This window comes from Protobothrops mucrosquamatus, unplaced genomic scaffold (genome assembly GCF_001527695.2).
Source record: "Protobothrops mucrosquamatus isolate PMUCROS unplaced genomic scaffold, P.Mucros_1.0 scaffold_253, whole genome shotgun sequence".
Lineage (NCBI taxonomy): Eukaryota > Metazoa > Chordata > Lepidosauria > Squamata > Viperidae > Protobothrops > Protobothrops mucrosquamatus.
In genome coordinates this window covers 7,654-26,974 of record NW_015386329.1, presented here as the reverse complement: position 1 = coordinate 26,974, position 19,321 = coordinate 7,654, and the positions used below count along the sequence as shown (strand labels likewise).

The 19,321-nt window shown below is 38.9% G+C and overlaps 2 protein-coding genes across 2 annotated transcripts in view; both read left to right on the top strand.

The window, feature by feature from the left end:
• SPAG16 (sperm associated antigen 16) overlaps positions 1 to 6,440 on the top strand; it is a 411,223-nt gene extending 404,783 nt beyond the window's left edge. Inside the window, exon 16 of the mRNA XM_015831061.1 lies at positions 5,931 to 6,440. Coding sequence (XP_015686547.1) covers positions 5,931 to 6,106 — 176 coding nt within the window. The 3' untranslated portion in view covers positions 6,107 to 6,440. The remainder of the gene's footprint in view (positions 1 to 5,930) is intronic.
• Positions 6,441 to 10,000: 3,560 nt separating this feature from the next.
• Positions 10,001 to 10,393, top strand: VWC2L (von Willebrand factor C domain containing 2 like; the record flags this gene model as incomplete). Its single annotated transcript, XM_015831018.1, has 1 exon — positions 10,001 to 10,393. A coding segment is annotated over exon 1 (393 nt), but the record flags the coding sequence as incomplete, so codon positions are not given.
• Positions 10,394 to 19,321: the final 8,928 nt, after the last annotated feature.

Below are 19,321 nucleotides of genomic sequence, written 5' to 3'. Positions count from 1 at the left end.
CAAAATTGGAAGAGCCCAACTCTGCCTACAATGGAAGACTGGAGATTGAAGGTTTCGAATCTTGCTGAAATGGCAAAGATTTCGGTTTATTTGAAAAACTATTCGAATGAACAATTTTTATCAATATGGAGAAGATGGATTGTTTATATTCAAAAGAAGCATAGAGTGGTAGAATACAACTTAGGTTTTTAGATTTTTTGTATTTTGTTTACTCTTTCTATCTCTTTATGTAAATTAAGATATTTTGTGGAGTTAGAGATATTAGTATTTGTTTACTTATATATGAATATTATCCTGGGATTAGGTTTGGGAAGTCTGGGGGGGGGACTTTATTTGCTTTTGTGTTTATTTATGCTTATGATTGTTTTTTATGATGAAAAATAATAAAATTTCTTTGGAAAAAAAAAGAACATAGCCCTCAATAGTTTCTGCAGCACTTCCCTCACTGTTCCACATGCTCCCCCATTGTCTCCGAGTAGATGAGAGTATCATCCAAGTAGACCAGCACCCTCTTGTACAGATGATCATGCAGTACCTCATTTATTAACTCCATGAACACTGCTGGTGCTCCCTATAGTCCAAAAGGCCTCACCCTGAACTGGTAGCAACCCAAGGGACAATTAAAAGCAGTCTTCCATTCATACCCCTCCTTGATACTCATACAATAGTACGCCTCTCTTAAATCCAATTTGGTGAACACCTTCCCCTTGGATAGGTGCCCCAGTATGTCCTTCATGAGGGGGAGGGAGTACATATTTTCCATGCACACACCATTAATCCCCCTAAAATCCATGCACAATCTCAATGATCCATCTTTTTTCTCCCTAAAGAGCACGGATGCTGCCCCCTGACCTGGGGGTCTCGCCTGTTCTACTCCTTGCATACTCAGTTCTACAAACTTCTCCCACAACACTTCTCCACCAAAGGGCTGAGGGACGTGGTTAGAGGCTTCTACTCCACTGATTCCTCTCAGTCCGCAGTGCTCTTGGTCTTCCACTCACTTCCCTAGGTTATCACAACCCCTGATGGGATCAAGGGGAATTCCATCTCAGCGGCCTTTCTCATGCCTCCCACCCATTGGGCCTTTTTCCCAGCATAGAGAGGTCCCACCACAGCGCACACCTGCAGCTTCCCTGTCTTCTCCACTCTCACCTTGGACCACATCACCACCGGTTGTGCCCTGTAGTCCAGCTGAGTTGCTGCCGATGCTTTCCAAGGGGGGAGCAGCCCTGGCTTCTCCGTGGTCTAGGTCTTCTTTTCTGCTCCTGACATCATTACACTTCAGTTCTCTCGGAAGCCTTCAAGTAGGCTGCACTCATAACTTTATGAAAGTTGATTTTATATCAACCATCTGGCTAGTGAATTCAATATTGAGGAATCTTTACAGCTTTGAAATGCCATAAAAGATAAACTTTATTGAATACACATCTCAGTACTGAAGAAGCAAAATCAACTCTAGTTTTCCCGCATGAAAATCTGGTTAGTTAACAATAGCTTTTCATAACTCCCACCCACCAAGTGTCCATGTTGCCCAATCACATCTCTTCAGTTAGTTATGGGAACTTCTCCGTTGGACACCTGCTTTTTATGACCTTGGGTCTCCTAGTCCATGGATGGCTTCTTGAAACTCCCGTTTCTTTCCCAGGGTCTCCCTCCCCCCTCTTTCTATGGCAAGTTGAATAGTGACATAGGTTAGCAAGTATCTTAGCAATTCAATCTTGACAATTAGTTCTGATGTGCATAAAAATGACTTTCATCTTCCCCAGAATACGCAGTTACAAACTTCTGACACATCACTGAAAATAGCTTTATTAAACTTGGTAACAAAAATATATATAACAGAGTAGGAATTTGTAAAAAGGACTTCTAGTTCCTCCAGTTCTAGAATGTTTTGCTCTCACATTTAAGAACAATCTGAAAAAATATTTTTGATTTATTTTCATGTGAGAATGTAATGGTTTCTTTAATAGTTATTTGATGTTGCTGGGAAAAAGCTCCCACTTTGACATCTAACATTCACAATTACATCTTTTGCAACCCTAGAGGTACAAACTTCAAACAGAGCAGCCCAGAAATCTACAGTGTTATGTTTGGTATTGAAGTTAAAAATGCTACACTTCCATTGTTGACAGTATGCACTAATGTAATTAAATACAGAAAATGAGACTAATTATACCTTTATTATTTGTACAAATATCTCAATCATTTTGACAGGTGACAACCTCTAGCTAAAATTGACTGATTTTGGAAACTAAACAGAATCTGTCTTGGTGACAACTCAAATAAGATTCTTCCAGGGTTGTTGGGTAGGCTGAGAAGTTAAAAAATAATAATTCCTGAAAAAGCCACTGACAAACCACTTCTCTAATGCTGCCATGGATGAAGTCATCATGAACTGAGGTTTAACTCAAGAGCGCCTTTACCTTTACCTTTCATCTCAATCAAATATAATATTGTGGATGTCTGGTGTATCCCTTTCAAACGTACCTTGACTCCAAACTTATGATATACATTTGAACCATAATTTCTTAAAAATAAAACATAACAGAATAACAGAGTTGGAAGGACCATGGTGGTTGTACAAAACTAAATCTCACCCCAGCAATTATTAGAATGGGCCCCAGCAACCTTTTAAAATCACAAATTCAGCTATTGGAGCTAATACTTTCACTTGAAACTTCAGCTGTGCTCTGGGTATGCAGGGCAGTACAATAACTATACTGATGCAGTGGGTATGAGTTTACGCAGACACAGGGAAACAATGAGGATGGGGGGGCTGGCGTGCTATAGTCCATGGAGTCACGAAGAGTTGGACACGACTTAGCGACTGAACAACAATATATCACATAACAGTGCATAGGCAAACCAATAGGTTATTTCAGTTGAAAATCCTCCAAGAAACATTCAGTCAAGAAGTGTCAATTAGAGAGACTTTTAAATGGATATTTAAAAGTAATACTGGAAAAAATGTAAATTTATGTCACAAAGACAAGATGTATTCCTTTTACTATAGGTAATTTGGTTTCACAAATGCCACACATTAGACTAGGTGGCTCTTTTTAAGGAATCATTAATATAGAAGCTTTTAATTATCTTGTTTCAAGATGGGAAAATTACCTTGAGCAGTCCACCTCAGATTGTAAGTGAAAACTGTAGTGTACAGTATGTGTCCTCATCTTTCAGAAACTATTCATGGATTTCTAAAAATATTGTAGGCACTTTTTTTACTAAACATTAGATTGATTTGTTTCCTAATGTTCAAAGTATTTTTATTTTTACTGCATTTTACAGCCTAGCAACAGCAGCAAACTATTGTGGTTTGTTTAGTTTTCACTTAATAAATTGTATGAACCCAGCCAACTGTGACACATAGATTTAGACAAAAGGTGAAAACTAAAAAGTGTCCTTATAGCTGAGAAAAATAGACAACAATACTGGATTAAAAATTTAGAGAGAAGAATATGAACAATTGGTCTTCAGTAATCATAGATGATTTTCCCTTAAAGAAGAGTCTGTAATATAGAAGGCCTGTGTTCCTGTCCTTGCTGGAGGTTTCTTGTGGTTTACCCTCTGTATGTAGACTATAAAATGTTGAAATGTATTCCTTACAAGACAAGATATGCTCAAAGTGAACACTAATTCAGGTAACACATTTCATAAAGGTATTATTTTAGGTACATGGAAATGGACTTTTAGTAAATATACTTTACATTATTATGTCTGCACTATCTACATCAGGGCTTTTCAACCTTTTCACCCATTGTACCACTTTTAGGATATGGCAACATCTGAGTATCACCAGTCGGCTAGCAAGGTGTCAAAAACTTGATGACCCAAACAAAAAAAGGAAAAAAGTGATAAAGTACAGGTAGTCCTCGACTTACAACAGTTCGCTTAGTGACTGTTCGAAGTTACAATGGCACTGAAAAAAGTGCCCCCCAAGCCACAGCCGAGCAAGACACCTGCCTGCCCACCCGGCGGCGCTCTTCCTCCTGTCCAAGGTTTTCATTGTTGTGAGCATTTCTGTTGAGGATTGCCAGTGGGGGTGGAGTGGGGGGTGTTTGGTTTTCATTCCCCCTGTCTGCTGGATGGTTGCAGCAGGTTTTGGTCACTTCACATGACCCTAGGACACTGTGACGGTCATAAATATGAATCAGTTGCCAAGCATCTGAATGTAAATCACAAGACCCTGGAAATGCTGCAACATTCCAACTGATCGGCCCTTCGTCTGGGCTCAGCAGAAGCGCCAGGATCAGCGCCGAGCTCCAGCTGGAGCCTGGCGCTGATCCTGGTGCTTCCGCTGAGCCAACAGCCCTGCAGCTCCAGCCATCTCTCGCTCAGGCTTGTGTGGTGCTGCCACTGGTTCAGCTCATTTCCCTCCCCTGCTACCACTTTTCTAGGATGGTCGCCTGTCAGCCGGATCTCCAGCATGCATTTTGCAGCTTGCTTGCTCCCAGCTGCCATGGAAACGGAGAGGGGAGTTTCGGCATTTAGGATGGGGAAATGTTCCTGTGAGAAGTAGAAGGGTGGTTTGCGCTCATGGACTGTGGAGCTACTGAGCGCAGTTGTTATCCAAGGCCAACCATCCTGAGACTCTGGAGGCAAACAACACTTGCAGAGGAGCTTTCCCATAACATCCTATTGGATGCTGATTGGTTTTTCTGTCTTGGATCCTGGGGGGAGGGATTTGGGGTGACTTTCAATGTGTAACTTTCGTGTGGGTTTTCCCCAGATCTTGCCTTGCTTTTGCTGCTATCAGTTCATTCTTAGTAAAAGTACCTCTTCTCTAAATCAAGGGAGTCGGGGGTTTTCTTTCTTAGAATTTGAACAGAGGGAGTCTTGACACTCACTTAACAAATGTTTTGTTTAACAATAGAAATTTTGGGCTCAGTTGTGGTCGTAAGAGGAGTATATGTAGTTACTGAAATTGTTTTACTTTCTTAATTAAAGGGAAATGCTTTTTTTATATATTTTTTCTTTTTCCCTGCACTTTTTCTCTTTTTTCTTTTTCTTAGTTCCCATTAAATTATTTTTAGCTTTGTATTTTTAAATGTTAATAAAACTCATTATTGAAAAAGAATTAGGAATATATAATATTAAAAGACAAAACTGAGAGTAATATAATAGTATTCTTCAAGTACCTGAAAGAATAATGCATGGAAGAGAGCCAAATCCTGTCCTTATTACTCTCAAGTGGAGGACAGGTTATAGAACAGCAGATTCTGATTGATTATTAGAAGGAATTTCCTAAGATGAAGAGCAAATTGATTGTGTTGATGATACATTCCACTAGATGTCTTGAAGTAGAGCTATTTACTTAGTGTACCTCCATCTTGTCCAAATTTATCTTCATTTTGTTGACCTTTACCCATCCTGTTACAACTCCAGACAGTTTGTTCACCATTTATGTAAACAGTGGTTCAACACATTCTGGATGATACCAAGAAATAAAGATAAATATAATCAGCCTGCAAATGATATGTATTTCAAATACAAGGATGAATATTTACTGCTTTTGTTTAACTGGTAGGGGGACATGGGGATTCAGATAGAACTTTTCAGAACTAACTCATAGTTCAAAATTCATGCAATAAAGCAGAAGATCCTCATTATTATTGTCTGAAACTAACTTTTAAGAGAAATGGAGAATCATTACATCATTAGTACTCACAGAGATCATCAAATAAAATACCAAGGCAGATGTTAACAACATTACTCAAAATGTCAGCAAGGTACTTTCCTGGCAGAGTTCCCTCCCCAGTCTCCCCTAATACTGGTTTGACTTGCTTTTTTAAAAAAATAAAGCGCAGAATTACCTGAGTTCATCATTATATACAGAAAGTTGCAAATCAAGTGAACTTTTTAACTCAAGCACTTCACTGACAGAGTTGCTTTTCCATTTTCTAAACCTTTTTAATTTTATATTACAGGTCATATTGTGGCTTTTGCAAGCAATGATGGAACCGTTAAGATGTTGGAACTGAAATCGGGACATCTTTCCAGCTTATTGGGCCATGAAGATAAAGTTCAGAGTGTAATATTTGATCATATGGCAGAACATCTAATTTCAGGTGGTTCTGATGGCACTATTCGTATTTGGAATTGAGACCCCTATTTAGAGAAAACTCATAACACTGAAACTGGCTTATAATGCCCTTATCTGAAATAAACATCTGAAATAAACAATTATATTTTATATTAAGTAAAATCTCTATATTTTACTTAAATGGAAACAATATTTCAAACTTTATTTCTCTTGTATCTTTCTTCATGGCTTTAAATATGTATCAAAATATATACAATTTGCCATTTTCCTGGAGAAATAGCTTTATATTGACATCTAATGATAGAAAACATGAACTGCAGAAAACCCGTACCCCACCCCTTTTCAAATTATTATAGTAAAAGCTACAACTGACTGTCTCATTTTGTGAAAATAATAAAACATTTAACTTACTACAGTGTCTGCAAACAGATTTTTTTTGGGGGGGGTAATATTTTTCTATATAACATTAAAAAATATCCATGCATATACAAATATACTGAGACTTATATGTAGCTAATGTGGTAATTTTCGGGGGGGGGGAAGAATTCTGCATTAACAAGGCAATAATCAGACAGATGCCTTGGCTGTTGCCTTTGCCAAATCATTCAGTAAATGCAGAAAGCTTCAGTCTACCTACTTCCACTTCCTGTAACGTAGTCCTGCAGTCTGAGCCTAATGCCTTGAAAATCAGCAGGTTTTTTTTTAAATGAAGGTGATCATCAGATGTAGATAACATTTGGGAGGCATTTTATAAAATACCTTTTCCTTAAGAAACGTACCTAACGATAAATCTAATGCCAGTGAGCAAATGCATCGGACTGGGGTGGGGGGTGGGGGTACTGCTCAGAGGAGCGACACGTTCTGCCTGCATGATGCAAAATGAGAGTCACAGGCTGCTGTCCGTAGTGCTGAAGGTTTCCAACTGCTTGATGGAATGCCCTCCGGAGGAATAGCTGCTGGGTTGCTGCTATCCAGGATACTGAATCTTGCTGAAAGTTGTTATTGTAATTAAGAGACACGAGAACCCCATTGCTTATTTGGGGAAGAACCTCTAGAAAGCAGCATAGCATGATGGTGCTGCTGACTGCATTTCAGTCTGGATTGGCTCTGAGCTCTAGCATGCTGGTGCTGTTTCTGGAACTGGAAGCATAGCATATTCTCCACCCTTGTGTGCCTTTTTGCTGATATACAGAAAACAGTGATTTGGTGGGATTTATTTAAAAAAAAACCATTTTTGATGAACCTGAAGACTGCAACCAAGGAAATAGATTTTTTAAAAACCTGGAACAATGATACTTTTATTTTTTGTTTTTATTGTTTTGTTTTGGACTCTTATTTTGTATAAAGCAGTCTCATCTTTAGACCCTTTTATGACTGATTGCTTTGAATTTTGAACAGTTGGTTAAAGCTTACATCTCTTGGGTAGCTGCTGGGATTCTTCTATGACATGGGAGGCTTTAGAACAAAAGATTTTTTCATAATTCTCCCTTACCAATATAATTAAGAAGAGTTTTTTTCTACTACATTGCTGAAGTACGAATCCATTGTGGTTTGTGACTCTTCCTACCATTCACTCTGAGTAGGTAAGTGCACATTTTTAAGAGAAAAGGATGTTGATTTCCCAAGTATTTAATAGTACCTTAGTATCTCCTATCAGAAACAAAATAAATGTATATTATATATGTTTCTGGTTTGATTTTTAATCAAGGGACTTCATTATCATTCCATTTATTTTCTCTGTATCAAAATAAATATTTATAAATTGTAAGCAAAATATTTAGGATGATCAACTACTGCAGGGAAATCTTGCACTACTTTCTGAAATAGGTTTTGCTTTTGTCCAAATGTCTGACAAAATTGACTGAATCCTGCTCTCCCTATAATAAATAGCTTCTTTTAAATTTGCTAAAAAAATTAAGTTTCCTCAGCTTTAAGTATGGCAGACTGAAGCCTACCTGTAGAATGCAAGTGACTGTCTGTTCAGATCTGAAATACAAGCTAAACAATTTTATATCATCCGGAAATAAAATACTATGATTGTAAGAAAGGCTCTCATATTTGCAGTAAAATTTACCATTGTAGTGAAATCATGTCTTAGTGCATAAACAATGAGACAGCAAGCTTTGAAATGCACAATCTTTCTTTATAGAAACATTTTAAGAGCCTACTTTGTCAACCAAATTATTTTACTAGTTCTGTAAGATACAAAGATTGCCTATTCTCTGAGTCATTTTTGTTGGGCAGTGAAATAATATATAAATCAACACAAATATATAAATAATGCATACATATTGCATTTGTTTGTATAAGAACCATATTCTACTGCTATTGGAATCTCCACACTGGTATAATTATTAATCACTAATCCATTTGATCCCATAGTATCAGACAAGCAGAATAGGCAAGGCTATTGTTTAATTTGTAGTTGCATGTTTCATATACAATTAATCAAAACATCAGTTGACACTAGAGCATTTTATTATAAATTTTGTTAGAAATTATTTAATTATAAGATATTTTACTGCCCAAATTCATAAAAAAGAGGAATCCTATCATATCATTCTTCAAATCTTGGGTTAGAGGAGCAATACAAGAATAAGCTTTGTATTATAATGTACCAATGTGAGTGGTACATTATTGACTATAATCAATAGGAAAACAGGAGAATAGAAATAAAGTCTAACAAAGCAGCAAGGCTTTCCTGCAATTTCAAATCAAACGTGTGAATTATGGGTTCTCCATGCACATATGGATGTATAATAAACTGAAGTGACATGGCCTACTGAGAAATTCTGTACATCTACTGGCTTTGAACTACATATGGTGAGTAAGGTATCATATTTGTAATAATTTGCTGAAGTGCCATTTCTGAAACCTAAAAAAGAGACAGAAAATGTAAAAGGAGGAGAAAAATCAGCTGGTAGATACAAGTATAAGCACAGATACATATGGGCAACTACTACTGGATCTTGATGTGACGTCAGTCTCCTGGAGAGCACAATGGAGGTCTTGCTAAGAAAAAGCCAGCATGAACCAGTTCTAAGGACAGATTACAATATACAGTGTATTCTGCAATCTTCAATGATTAATTTTCCTAGTATCTTAAATATAATTTGATTGTAAAGATTCTTTAAAATGCAAAGGCTCTTTTAATTTTATTTTTCATGAAAACACATATTTTGAATGGTATTGGACTCTTGAACTGGGTTGGAAGCAATATCTTAGTCCCATCCTTAAAAGAATCATTTACAGCAAATTAGCAAAAACAAAAACAACTATATATATAAGAAACAAATGTGCAAGCCATCCAATAAAATAAGTTTGATTTGCAATTGTTTACAATATGAATATTCAACATGGTAATTAGATAAGAACTTGGCTAATATAAAGATGCAGCAGTTCATCTTATTTGGGTAACAGGCAAAATGACAAATGTGAATAACATTTTCTCATACTTTTCTAGTTACAACAATGTATAATATGAAGAAAAGCTTGAATCAAAAATATGGCAAGGAAATTTTTTGCACTATTGCTTTAATTTGGTGAGAATATTGCTCTATTTACTTTTAAACTACAATATTGAAATGCACAAGGCACATGCCATTGAAATGAAGATGAATCAACAGTTCCTCACAACAGAAAAGAGCCTGTGCAACTTGAAGATTATTCAGGTTATGTATATGTTTTCCTGTTTGTTATTACTGCAGACAGGATGGAAATATGGACTGGTTTACTTTGTTCTCTTAGGAATTGATAGAAGACAGAATTTTCTAATGAGCTAAAGCCTGGCAGATGGAAGTGTCACAAAGGAGTAGGGAAAAATGCATTTTTTTAAAAAAAAATGTTTCAATTTCTTTTTTATATATATGTTTTCAGTGCATCACATTGGCCTCTCCATGGAAGCATCCATACATATCTGATATAAGCACCATATTCAGAAGCTCAGGAGGGGGAATGGCTCTTCATATTCATGAAGCCTACATATTTCTGTTGCTAATTCCTTCTTTGGTCACTCCAGCTGCTTTCAATCATGAAGACTACCCTGCTGATGAAGGTGATCAGATTTCAAATAATGATAATAATCTGATTTTTGATGACTATCGAGGGAAAGGATGTGTAGATGACAGTGGTTTTGTATACAAACTTGGGGAGCGTTTTTTCCCTGGTCATTCCAACTGTCCATGTGTTTGTACCGAGGATGGGCCTGTTTGTGACCAACCAGAATGCCCCAAAATCCACCCAAAGTGTACTAAAGTAGAACACAATGGATGCTGTCCAGAATGCAAAGAAGTGAAGAACTTTTGTGAATACCATGGGAAAAGTTACAAAATCCTAGAGGAGTTTAAGGTAAGCCCAAACAATACATACTGATATAATCACTTGGTTGATTATGTACAGACAGTGTGAAATGCTAAATTAATCAGGTTTTTCATATTTTTTCCAAACTCATTATAACATTAATTGTAATTTCTGCCATACTAGTTAATGGATATCATACAGGCCAGAGAAAAATAGAATAGGAAAAGGAAACACAATTACCAAATTTACTTCCTAGGTATCCAGTTGTAGGGTTTCCATTTAAACCAATGTTTTAATTATATACTTTTCTGTTCAAAATCATTGGATGAAATAAAGCCCAGGGCTATGAAATAACTTTAAGGAGCATGTCAGTCCAAATATTTCTTCTAAAAAATATGTTAGATTTCTTGTTTCTTGCATCACAGGAATATAATACCAGACACCACTTTAGCTGTTTGACTGACTGAAACTTAACATACAAAGTTGTTTACTGAAGCAATCAAAATGTATAGTGTGCAATGATGGATGTCTGGCCTAGTAATAATACTTCTGAAAAATATTTAATTAATAACAAACTAAGTGTCTGCAATGTGACATTGCTTCAAAAAAAGACAATTTCAATGTTAGACTACATATTGTAATAGAAGTATTGTTTTAAAATTATGAAAGAAAGTTGCTCCATTTTATTTTCATTGACCAGATCCCAGATACTGTATTAAATTCTAGACACTAGGCTTTTGGAGGAATTCAGGCAGCATGGAACATGCTTAGAAATGGCCAAGGAACATGATCAAGGAAACTAGATATTAAGTCCCATGAAAAGAGATTGAAGGAATTAGAATATTTAGTCTTGAGAAGACTCAGAGATGATATGACAGTATTCTTCAAGGGATGGATGACACACGAGGAAAGTGAAAAGATTCTCTATCATGTCCGAATAGCAATAAGGGAATTATTTATAGGAAAACAAATTTTCCTTCACTGAAGTATTCAAACAAAATGGGCAATCATCTGTCATGCATGCTTTCATATGGATTCCTGCCCAAAATGATTCTTGTTCAAGCGTTCTTTAAGCATAGTTCTCCAAGACTTCCTTTCCAAAGCTTGAATTATTATTTTTTTAGAGAAGCTGCCAATATGGCCCTAACATTTCTCACCTTGTTCTCTATCTAAAGAAATATTTTAGATTTAATGATACCTGGTATTTGCTATCAATTATGTATTATTTTAAAGATCATTTGTTATGATCTTTGCTCCTTGCTCCTTTAATCAGAATAATGTGGAAACCTGCTATTTTAGTCATAAGAGTCATTGCAGAAAAATATTCATGATCAGTAAGCTCGCACATTGTGGGCACAATCCAGCTAAGATTAGTTAAGAGGCTAGAAAGGTTGTAAGAGACTTATAATTCCATGCCCTATCTTATTCCAGATTGCTTTGTTGCCCTGCTGTTCCTTATCAGTGAAATCACTGGGAAGGAGTGATTTTGTCTTCTCCGTTTCTTAAGCAAGCTTACTTAGTTGCTATAGCTCTTACTAATATAGTTCTATCATTGAGAAATGTGAAAGGTATTTCTAAAGCACAGGGTGTTGCAAATCATGTACTACTCCCATATGAAATCAGAAAAGACTTCAGGGAGATGAAAATAATAATTTAATAATTAGAAATATTTTGATAAAATAACAGTTCAATAAGACAGCTAAGCATATTTTATTGGAATAAATGAAAATTAGAAAGAACCATATCTTCTCTTTCCCCACTACAAGTCATAATATGGAATAATCAGGAATTCTTATGTGTATGAAAAAAATATCTGCTTTAGGATATTTCCAATATCTTCTTCAAATTTCCAGTCAGCTCAGATGGTTTGTTCTAGTGGAAATTGTTCATCCCTTCCCATTATTATTAGAGAATTATTAAACAGAGAATTGTTGTGAACATTGCTATGAAGACCTTGTCATGAAAGTTTGAATGTGTGAATTCATATATGCTATTTGCAGTAGCTCCATAAAAGCATAGCTGAATGTTGTTGTTTTGATGTGACAATTTGTTCACATGAAATGGTTCTCCATATACGATAAGTAATCACCTTTTTAAATAACAAATCCATTTCAGTTTGCAATTTGAGATACTATAGCACAAATTGCCAGAGCTATACAAGGGATCCTTCCAGTAATGTTATGTAGGAATGGCCTTGGGAGACAGGGCAACAGAGACACAACTAAAGGAGCAACTGAGAAATTCTTGCAGTGCAAGAGACTCAGAAGAAACCTTCCCTAGTTTGGGGGTGTAAAGGGGGCGGGGGGTAGCAGGTACTCTCAGATCTGCAAGATTCTATAATGCAACCTTGTGATAAAGTAGAATTAGTTCTCTGGTTGTGTTTTCTGTCTACCTTATAAGACTGACAAGTCCTCACAAAGAAACTTGCATATGAAATAAGCTAAAATATCAATGGACAAAAATTCATCAAGCTAAGTAATCAGTTGCTGAATTAGAGACTTACAGCATTTTTTTAAAATTTCAGCTAAGCTTTTATTTGTTTCATTGCCTTTAATGGAAATTGACATTCTTCATCTGGGAGAAATGAACTGGGTTGTTGATAAGTGAAATTATTTACCCACTAAATAACTAAATGCTATTTCCAAATAAATCTTTCCACATATGACAGCCTCTGACTTTGTATGCTTATTAAGAATATTTCAGTAAAAATATGCCAATTATAGACAAGAATCTACTTATAAATAGATTACAAAATAAACTAATCTGAAGAAAAGTATCTTATAGTCTTACCTTAGCTTATCACTTGCATTGGAACACGTTTGAGGGCTGCTTTGTGCTAACTATCCTTCTGGATTTTCACAGAGAGGTCAACCTCTGCACCCTCTGGTCATTTTAGTTGGAGGAGTGGGGGAGGGGAAAGTATATGTCAGGTAGAGGGACATTGCATGATGGGTTGGTTCCAAGAAGCCCAGCAATAATTGAGTCTCAGGTATTTCTAGGCAATAACAAAACAAGTAAAAAGGGACAAATTTTATACTTTTCAAAGATCTGTTTTTAGCATGGCATGATTAATTTCAAATTACACACCAACTGGCAACTGTGAACTTACAATACCTCCTTTTATTTTATAGTTCTGGCAGCTCAGAGCAAGATTCTGCAATATAAATTAAGAATATTGTAATAGGATTGTCCAATTTATGGAGTAAGCTAATAATTTTCTACAAATATGAGGAACAAACTGAAAAATTAGTTCAGTCCATGCTCAGTCTATGCTTAATTATTTACCTAAGGAAAATTAAGTAGCAATTTAACTGAGCAGAGATTGGTAAGAATCAAACAACTGTATTCAACAGGGGAAAAAAATGTTTTTGCGACCTACAGCGGTACACTCATAGTTAATTGGTTCCAGGAGGTGCAATGAGTATCAAAAACAATGAGTACCGAACAAATTTCTCCTATAAGAAATAATGTAGTGAGTCACAAGTTCTAGTTTGTGCATTGAATACCAAACATATGATGAGTATTGGGACAAAATGTTTACAAAATGCACTGAGTACCAAATTCAATGCATTTCAAAGCAGTTGAATACCAAGGTATCACTGTACTGGAATTCCTTCAGCTAAAACATAGGCAATTGGCACATTTGGAATTTTGACAGCTTGTTGGGGTGTCCTCACAAAAGAGCCTCCAGCATGGATGTGTTTGAAACAGTCAAACAGTGGTAGCATGGAGAGGTAGAGCCTCAATATACACTCACACAGATCATACTCTTTAGTATCCAATCTCACTCCTATGTTTCTGGTCCTCAGAAGCATTCGTAAATGAAGTTGATGCCACAGATTGCTTCTTGATTTTGAAGTATGATATAGGCCCATTTAGCTATTTTTCAAACATCTTGAAGAAAAAAAGTTTGGTAGGTTGGAGAGTCCAATAAATCCTCATAGAGGTATTTGCTAGAGCATTAGTAGTCATGAACATATATGCTTCAGATGTGCCATCAGAATGTTGTGGGTGCTTCATCACTGGAGATTTTTAAGACTGGACAATCACTTGTCTGAAATGGTATAGGGTCTCCTGCTTAAGCAGGGGGTTGGACTAGAAGATCTCTAAGGTCCCTTCCAGCTCTATTCTGATTTTCTTTTCTTATTCAGTGAGCTATTTTATTAATATGATATCCCCATTTGGCTTCATTTCTCCAACAATAGAGGGGAAAATGAAACAGGCAATCCATAAAGGGGTATCGTCCCCAATGCTCTCAGGTATAGTTTCAATTGCTTTTGGAAGACGGCTAAAGTTGAACTAATATAACTTTCTGTCATGGTTCCAACTAATGAAACACTTCAAAGAACTTCCAGGCATTGTTTTCCTAAAAAAAGTCTTTATTTTGTGTAACTGAGTGTCAGCACAGCATGGAGGGATGCCAAGATCTGAATTCTCCTCCCCTGCCCATAACATTCCAGCCTATTCCCCTCCTCTATTTTGCAGTCATAAATCATGTTCTCCAATCAGCCCGAAGGGCAAAGGTTCACTTCCGTTCTGTAGCCCGTGTATGCCTTATCTTGTTTACTCCCTACACACATTCTTTCTCCTCCCCTCCCAGCATCATCTAAGTTAACTCTAAAAATACCAGACAGTTCTGCATATTTTGTCAAAGCAAGAATATCCAATATTAGCAACGTTGACATCCGGCCCCCCTTACAAAAAGGATAGGTCCTGTATGTAAACAAAAGCATATGTCAGGGATTATCTCTTGGTTTGTTGGGTTTTTTCTCATGAATCTTTTTGATGAGTCGGTCAGCCTTCACATCGCTAGTCTCGATAGCGCATCAGCTAGGAAGTTTTTTCCTCCCGGTATGTACTTTAGAGTGAAGTTGAAATGGTTAAAGTACTGTGCCCACTGTACTTGCTTTGGTGACAATTTGCAGGGAGTTTTCAGTGCCTCTAGGTTTTTGTGATCTGTCCATACTTCAAAAGACACCTTGCTCCCTTCTAGATAGTGTCGCCAGTTTAATAGCCCCCACCTAATTGCAAAGGCCTCTTTCTCCCAGATTGCACATTTCCGCTTGCTTTCAGTAAATTTTTTAGAGGTGTAGGTGCAGGGTTGCAGGACCCCACTTTTGTTCTTTTGCAGTAATACAGCTCCAACTGCCACATTGCTGGCGTTGGCTTGAATTACAAAGGGGTCCCCTGGGCAGGGGTGCTTTAGGACCGGTTCAGCAGCAAATAGTCTCTTTAAATTCTCAAAAGCTGTTTGACAGCCCATCGTCCATGCCAGTGGTTGGCCTGGTTGTGGCTTCCCTCCTCTTCTGCCTGTTTTGAGTAATTCTGTAAGGGGTAGGGCAATTTTGGGAAAAGAGGGGATGAATTGACAAAAGAAGTTGGCAAAAACTAAAAAGCTCTGGAGCTGTTTGCGAGTCTTTTGGGGCTGCCATTCGATTATAGCTTTCACCTTGGCTGGATCCATTTCAATACCCTCGTTGGAAATTCTGTAGCCAAGATAATCTAATCGGGTCTGGTGAAGTTCACATTTTGACAATTTGACATAAAGTTTGGCATTCAATAGTTTCTTTAAACTTCTCTCACCAGCTTTATATGATCAGCCGCATTCGTGCTGTATATCAGGATGTCATCAAGGTACACCAGAACCCCTTTGTACAAGTGATCATGTAAGACCTCATTAATCAACTGCATGAATACGGCTGGAGCACCCTGTAGTCCAAACTTTGAATTGATAGCTCCCCATGGGGCAGTTGAAGGCAGTTTTCCACTCGTCTCCCTCTTTTATTCTCACCCGGTAGTATGCCTCTCTCAGGTCTAATTTAGTGAAGATGCTCCCCTTAGCCAGGTGGGTTAGTAGGTCTTTCAGGGGGGGAGGGGGTATTTATTTTCCACACTCACTGTGTTCAGATCTTTATAATCGACGCAAACATGAAGAGATCCATCTTTTCTTTAAATAACACAGGGGCTCCCACGGTAGATTTGGCCCGTTCAATGAACCACCTCACTAGGTTTTTGTTCACGTATCGCTGCATCTCCTCCATTTCGAGGGGGGACATAGCATACATTCTCGGTTGTAGGAGTTTGGCTCCTGGCACCAGTTCGATAGAGCAGTCATTGGGTCTGTCAGGGGCAGGGCATTGCATTCTTTTTCATTAAATACCTCTGCTAGGTCCCGGTATTCACTGGGGATGAGTGGTTCGCCTGGTGGCGGTGAGGCAGCTATGTGCGCTCGCTCATTAGGTGGCCTAAAGTGTCCCGCAACGTTGGTTGAATCAGTGGGGGGGGTTTAGGCCCTATAGGTAGTCTCACAGTTCTCATTCCTTTCTCCCACCAGATAAATGGTTTCCATTTGTCCAACCAGGCTAGACCTAGGACAGTGATGGCAAACCTTTTAGAGACTGAGTGCCCAAACCGCAACCCAAAACCCACTTATTTATCGCAAAGTGCCGGGGTTGCATCAGCATTGTGGTGCCTTTATGGGGGGCAGGGAGGCGCCTCTGAGTGCCGCCTCTGGCACGCAAAAATCAGGGGGCACAAAAATGGGCCACCATGCTGCAAGGCGCAAAAACGGCCATGCTGTGGGGTGCAGATACAAGGCGCTGTACCATGCAAGAACGGGGCAGGGCTAGTGAGTATCACGCAGGCACTAGCCCCGCCCCATTTGCAGCATGTGCATGCTCGCGGCCCTGTGCACGCATGCATGCATGTAAAAAGCTTCCCCCTCTCTTTTCTTCCAGTCCACCAATCAACAATGGTTGGTGACCTCTGCTCTACCATCTCTACTCAAGCCTGCTAGTCGCCTGCTTTGCCTCCTTTGTGCTGGGTGGGGCTCCTGCTCCGGGTGTCAGTGGTGGCCTGATGCACCTGCTGCTGGCGGTGGTGGCGCATGTGCCAACAGAGAGGGCTCTGAGTGCCGCCTCTGGCACACATGCCATAGGTTCACCACCACTGCCCTAGGATCACAGCCTCAGTCATTTCCTGGTGGCTCCAGCACAGTGCTCACCTATTTCTAGGTGTAGGGGCTCAGTTAATTGTGTGACAAGAGTCCCTCCCATCAGGGAGCCATCGGCTTGCTCAAACCTCATGGGCTTGGAGAGCAGTTTTCCTCGTATACCCAATTTCATGGCAATTGGCAAGCTAATGATGCATCAGGAGCATCCAGAATCGATTATCACATTTAAGTCTATTTGTGCCCCCGAATTAGGAATTATAAGTTTGGCGGGCAGTGAAAAAGGCGGGACATGTCGACTAACCATCGGGTCATTCTCTCCGTCGTTGCTGTCAAAGGAGGGTAGAGCAGGGGCGGGTCCACCCGGAGTCCCGTCATCCTCCTGTGTGGGGTGTGTGACCTGGGCAACAGGTTCCTGCATGACCCGGTTGGATTTCTCTCTCGTTAGCCGCTGGACAGGTTTCCTTCTTGCTGCTGGTTCCGGTCTGCTCTGTACTTGGGGGTAGGGGACTGGAAAGTTTGCTGTTCGATATCCTTCCTGTATGCACCAGAAATACTTGATTGATGGGCCTGCAGGTTGCCTGGGTCCTTCAGCCATCGCAGTAGTTGGAGGTTTTCGTGGGGGGTGATTGCCGTTTGGGTTGCTCTGGCTTCGGCTTGGATTCAGGCGGGGGAGGCTTCTTATAGCAGGCGAGCTGAATGTCTAGCTTCACCACTGCCTGGTACCATTCTTGCAGCTGATCAGGTACTGTTCGATAGATGGTGGTCGTCTAATCCATCAATGTTCTGATCAGGTACTGTTCGATAGAGGTGGTCGTCTAATCCATCAATGAAGTGATGGATTAGGGATTGGATGCTTCTCCCTCTAGGCTTGACGCAATCACATCGACCATGGTGCCTGGGTCCAGGTAGAGATAGGTCCAGCAGTTCAAATGAGAGTGCACTTGATTGAGGAAAAAAATCAGCTTCTCTGGGTCCCCATCGAAGGTTGATCTAAAAGGTGGTGCAATTATAGGCTGTTGGGGCCCCCAATGTGGTTTTTGCTGCTGGCCTCATCCTGGCTGCTGGTTCAATGGCTGCTGGGCTCCCCACTGCGCTCATTGCCCCCCAAGTTGCTACTGGCCCCATCCCAGGGGTTGCACATTCTTTCTCCTCCCCTCCCAGCATCATCTAAGTTAACTCTAAAAATACCAGACAGTTCTGCATATTTTGTCAAAGCAAGAATATCCAATATTAGCAGTGTTGACACTTTCAGTGGGAAGCTATTCCAGAGGACCAGGACTTGCTACAGGAAAGCAGCACCTACCAGGCTCAGTACTCACCACATCTCCCATAAGTGGGGAATCGGCACTACTTTTCCCAGCAAGAGTAAGCATTTTTGCAAAATTAGTCAGCAGGATGAATAGGGTTGTTTGATCTCAGCTTTTGTTTTAAAACAGGACTCTTTTAACAGCATATTTTTCCCCAGTCCCAAAGTTTGAGTTGTCAATAATGAGATTAAAGTTAAACTAATTAGAATGAGTGTGTAATTAGCCACATCATGATTCCATTGGTAATAATAATGGTGGAAATTGTATTCAAATCTCTTGTTAGCATTCTTTCTTATTCATACCTACTTGCTGATTGAGTCAGAAAGGTAAGCTCTAGTTCTATATTCTAACCAGAACTGTAGTGGTGAGGCTTATCAGAAAAATGACTCCTGTCATCATATACAGACTGCTGGTATAAGGCAAGTATTTCAGTGCTCAGGTTGAGAAATTTTAACTGAACTTTCTGCCATAAAGTTACCCAAATATGAATGTGCAATATTAAACAGGATCTGATGCATGGCAGCCTACTTGAGATAGAATTTCTCAAGGGATGCAGTTTATTTTCAAGTGCACCTAAGAATGATAGACACATTCTGATTTGTATGTTTACACAAACATCCCTGTTTTTTTCATCTTGACTTTGAAAGCAGAAAGAAAAATAACAAGCTCCAGATTTTTTTCCAAATGTAGTTGTAAGATATATATATATATAACCAA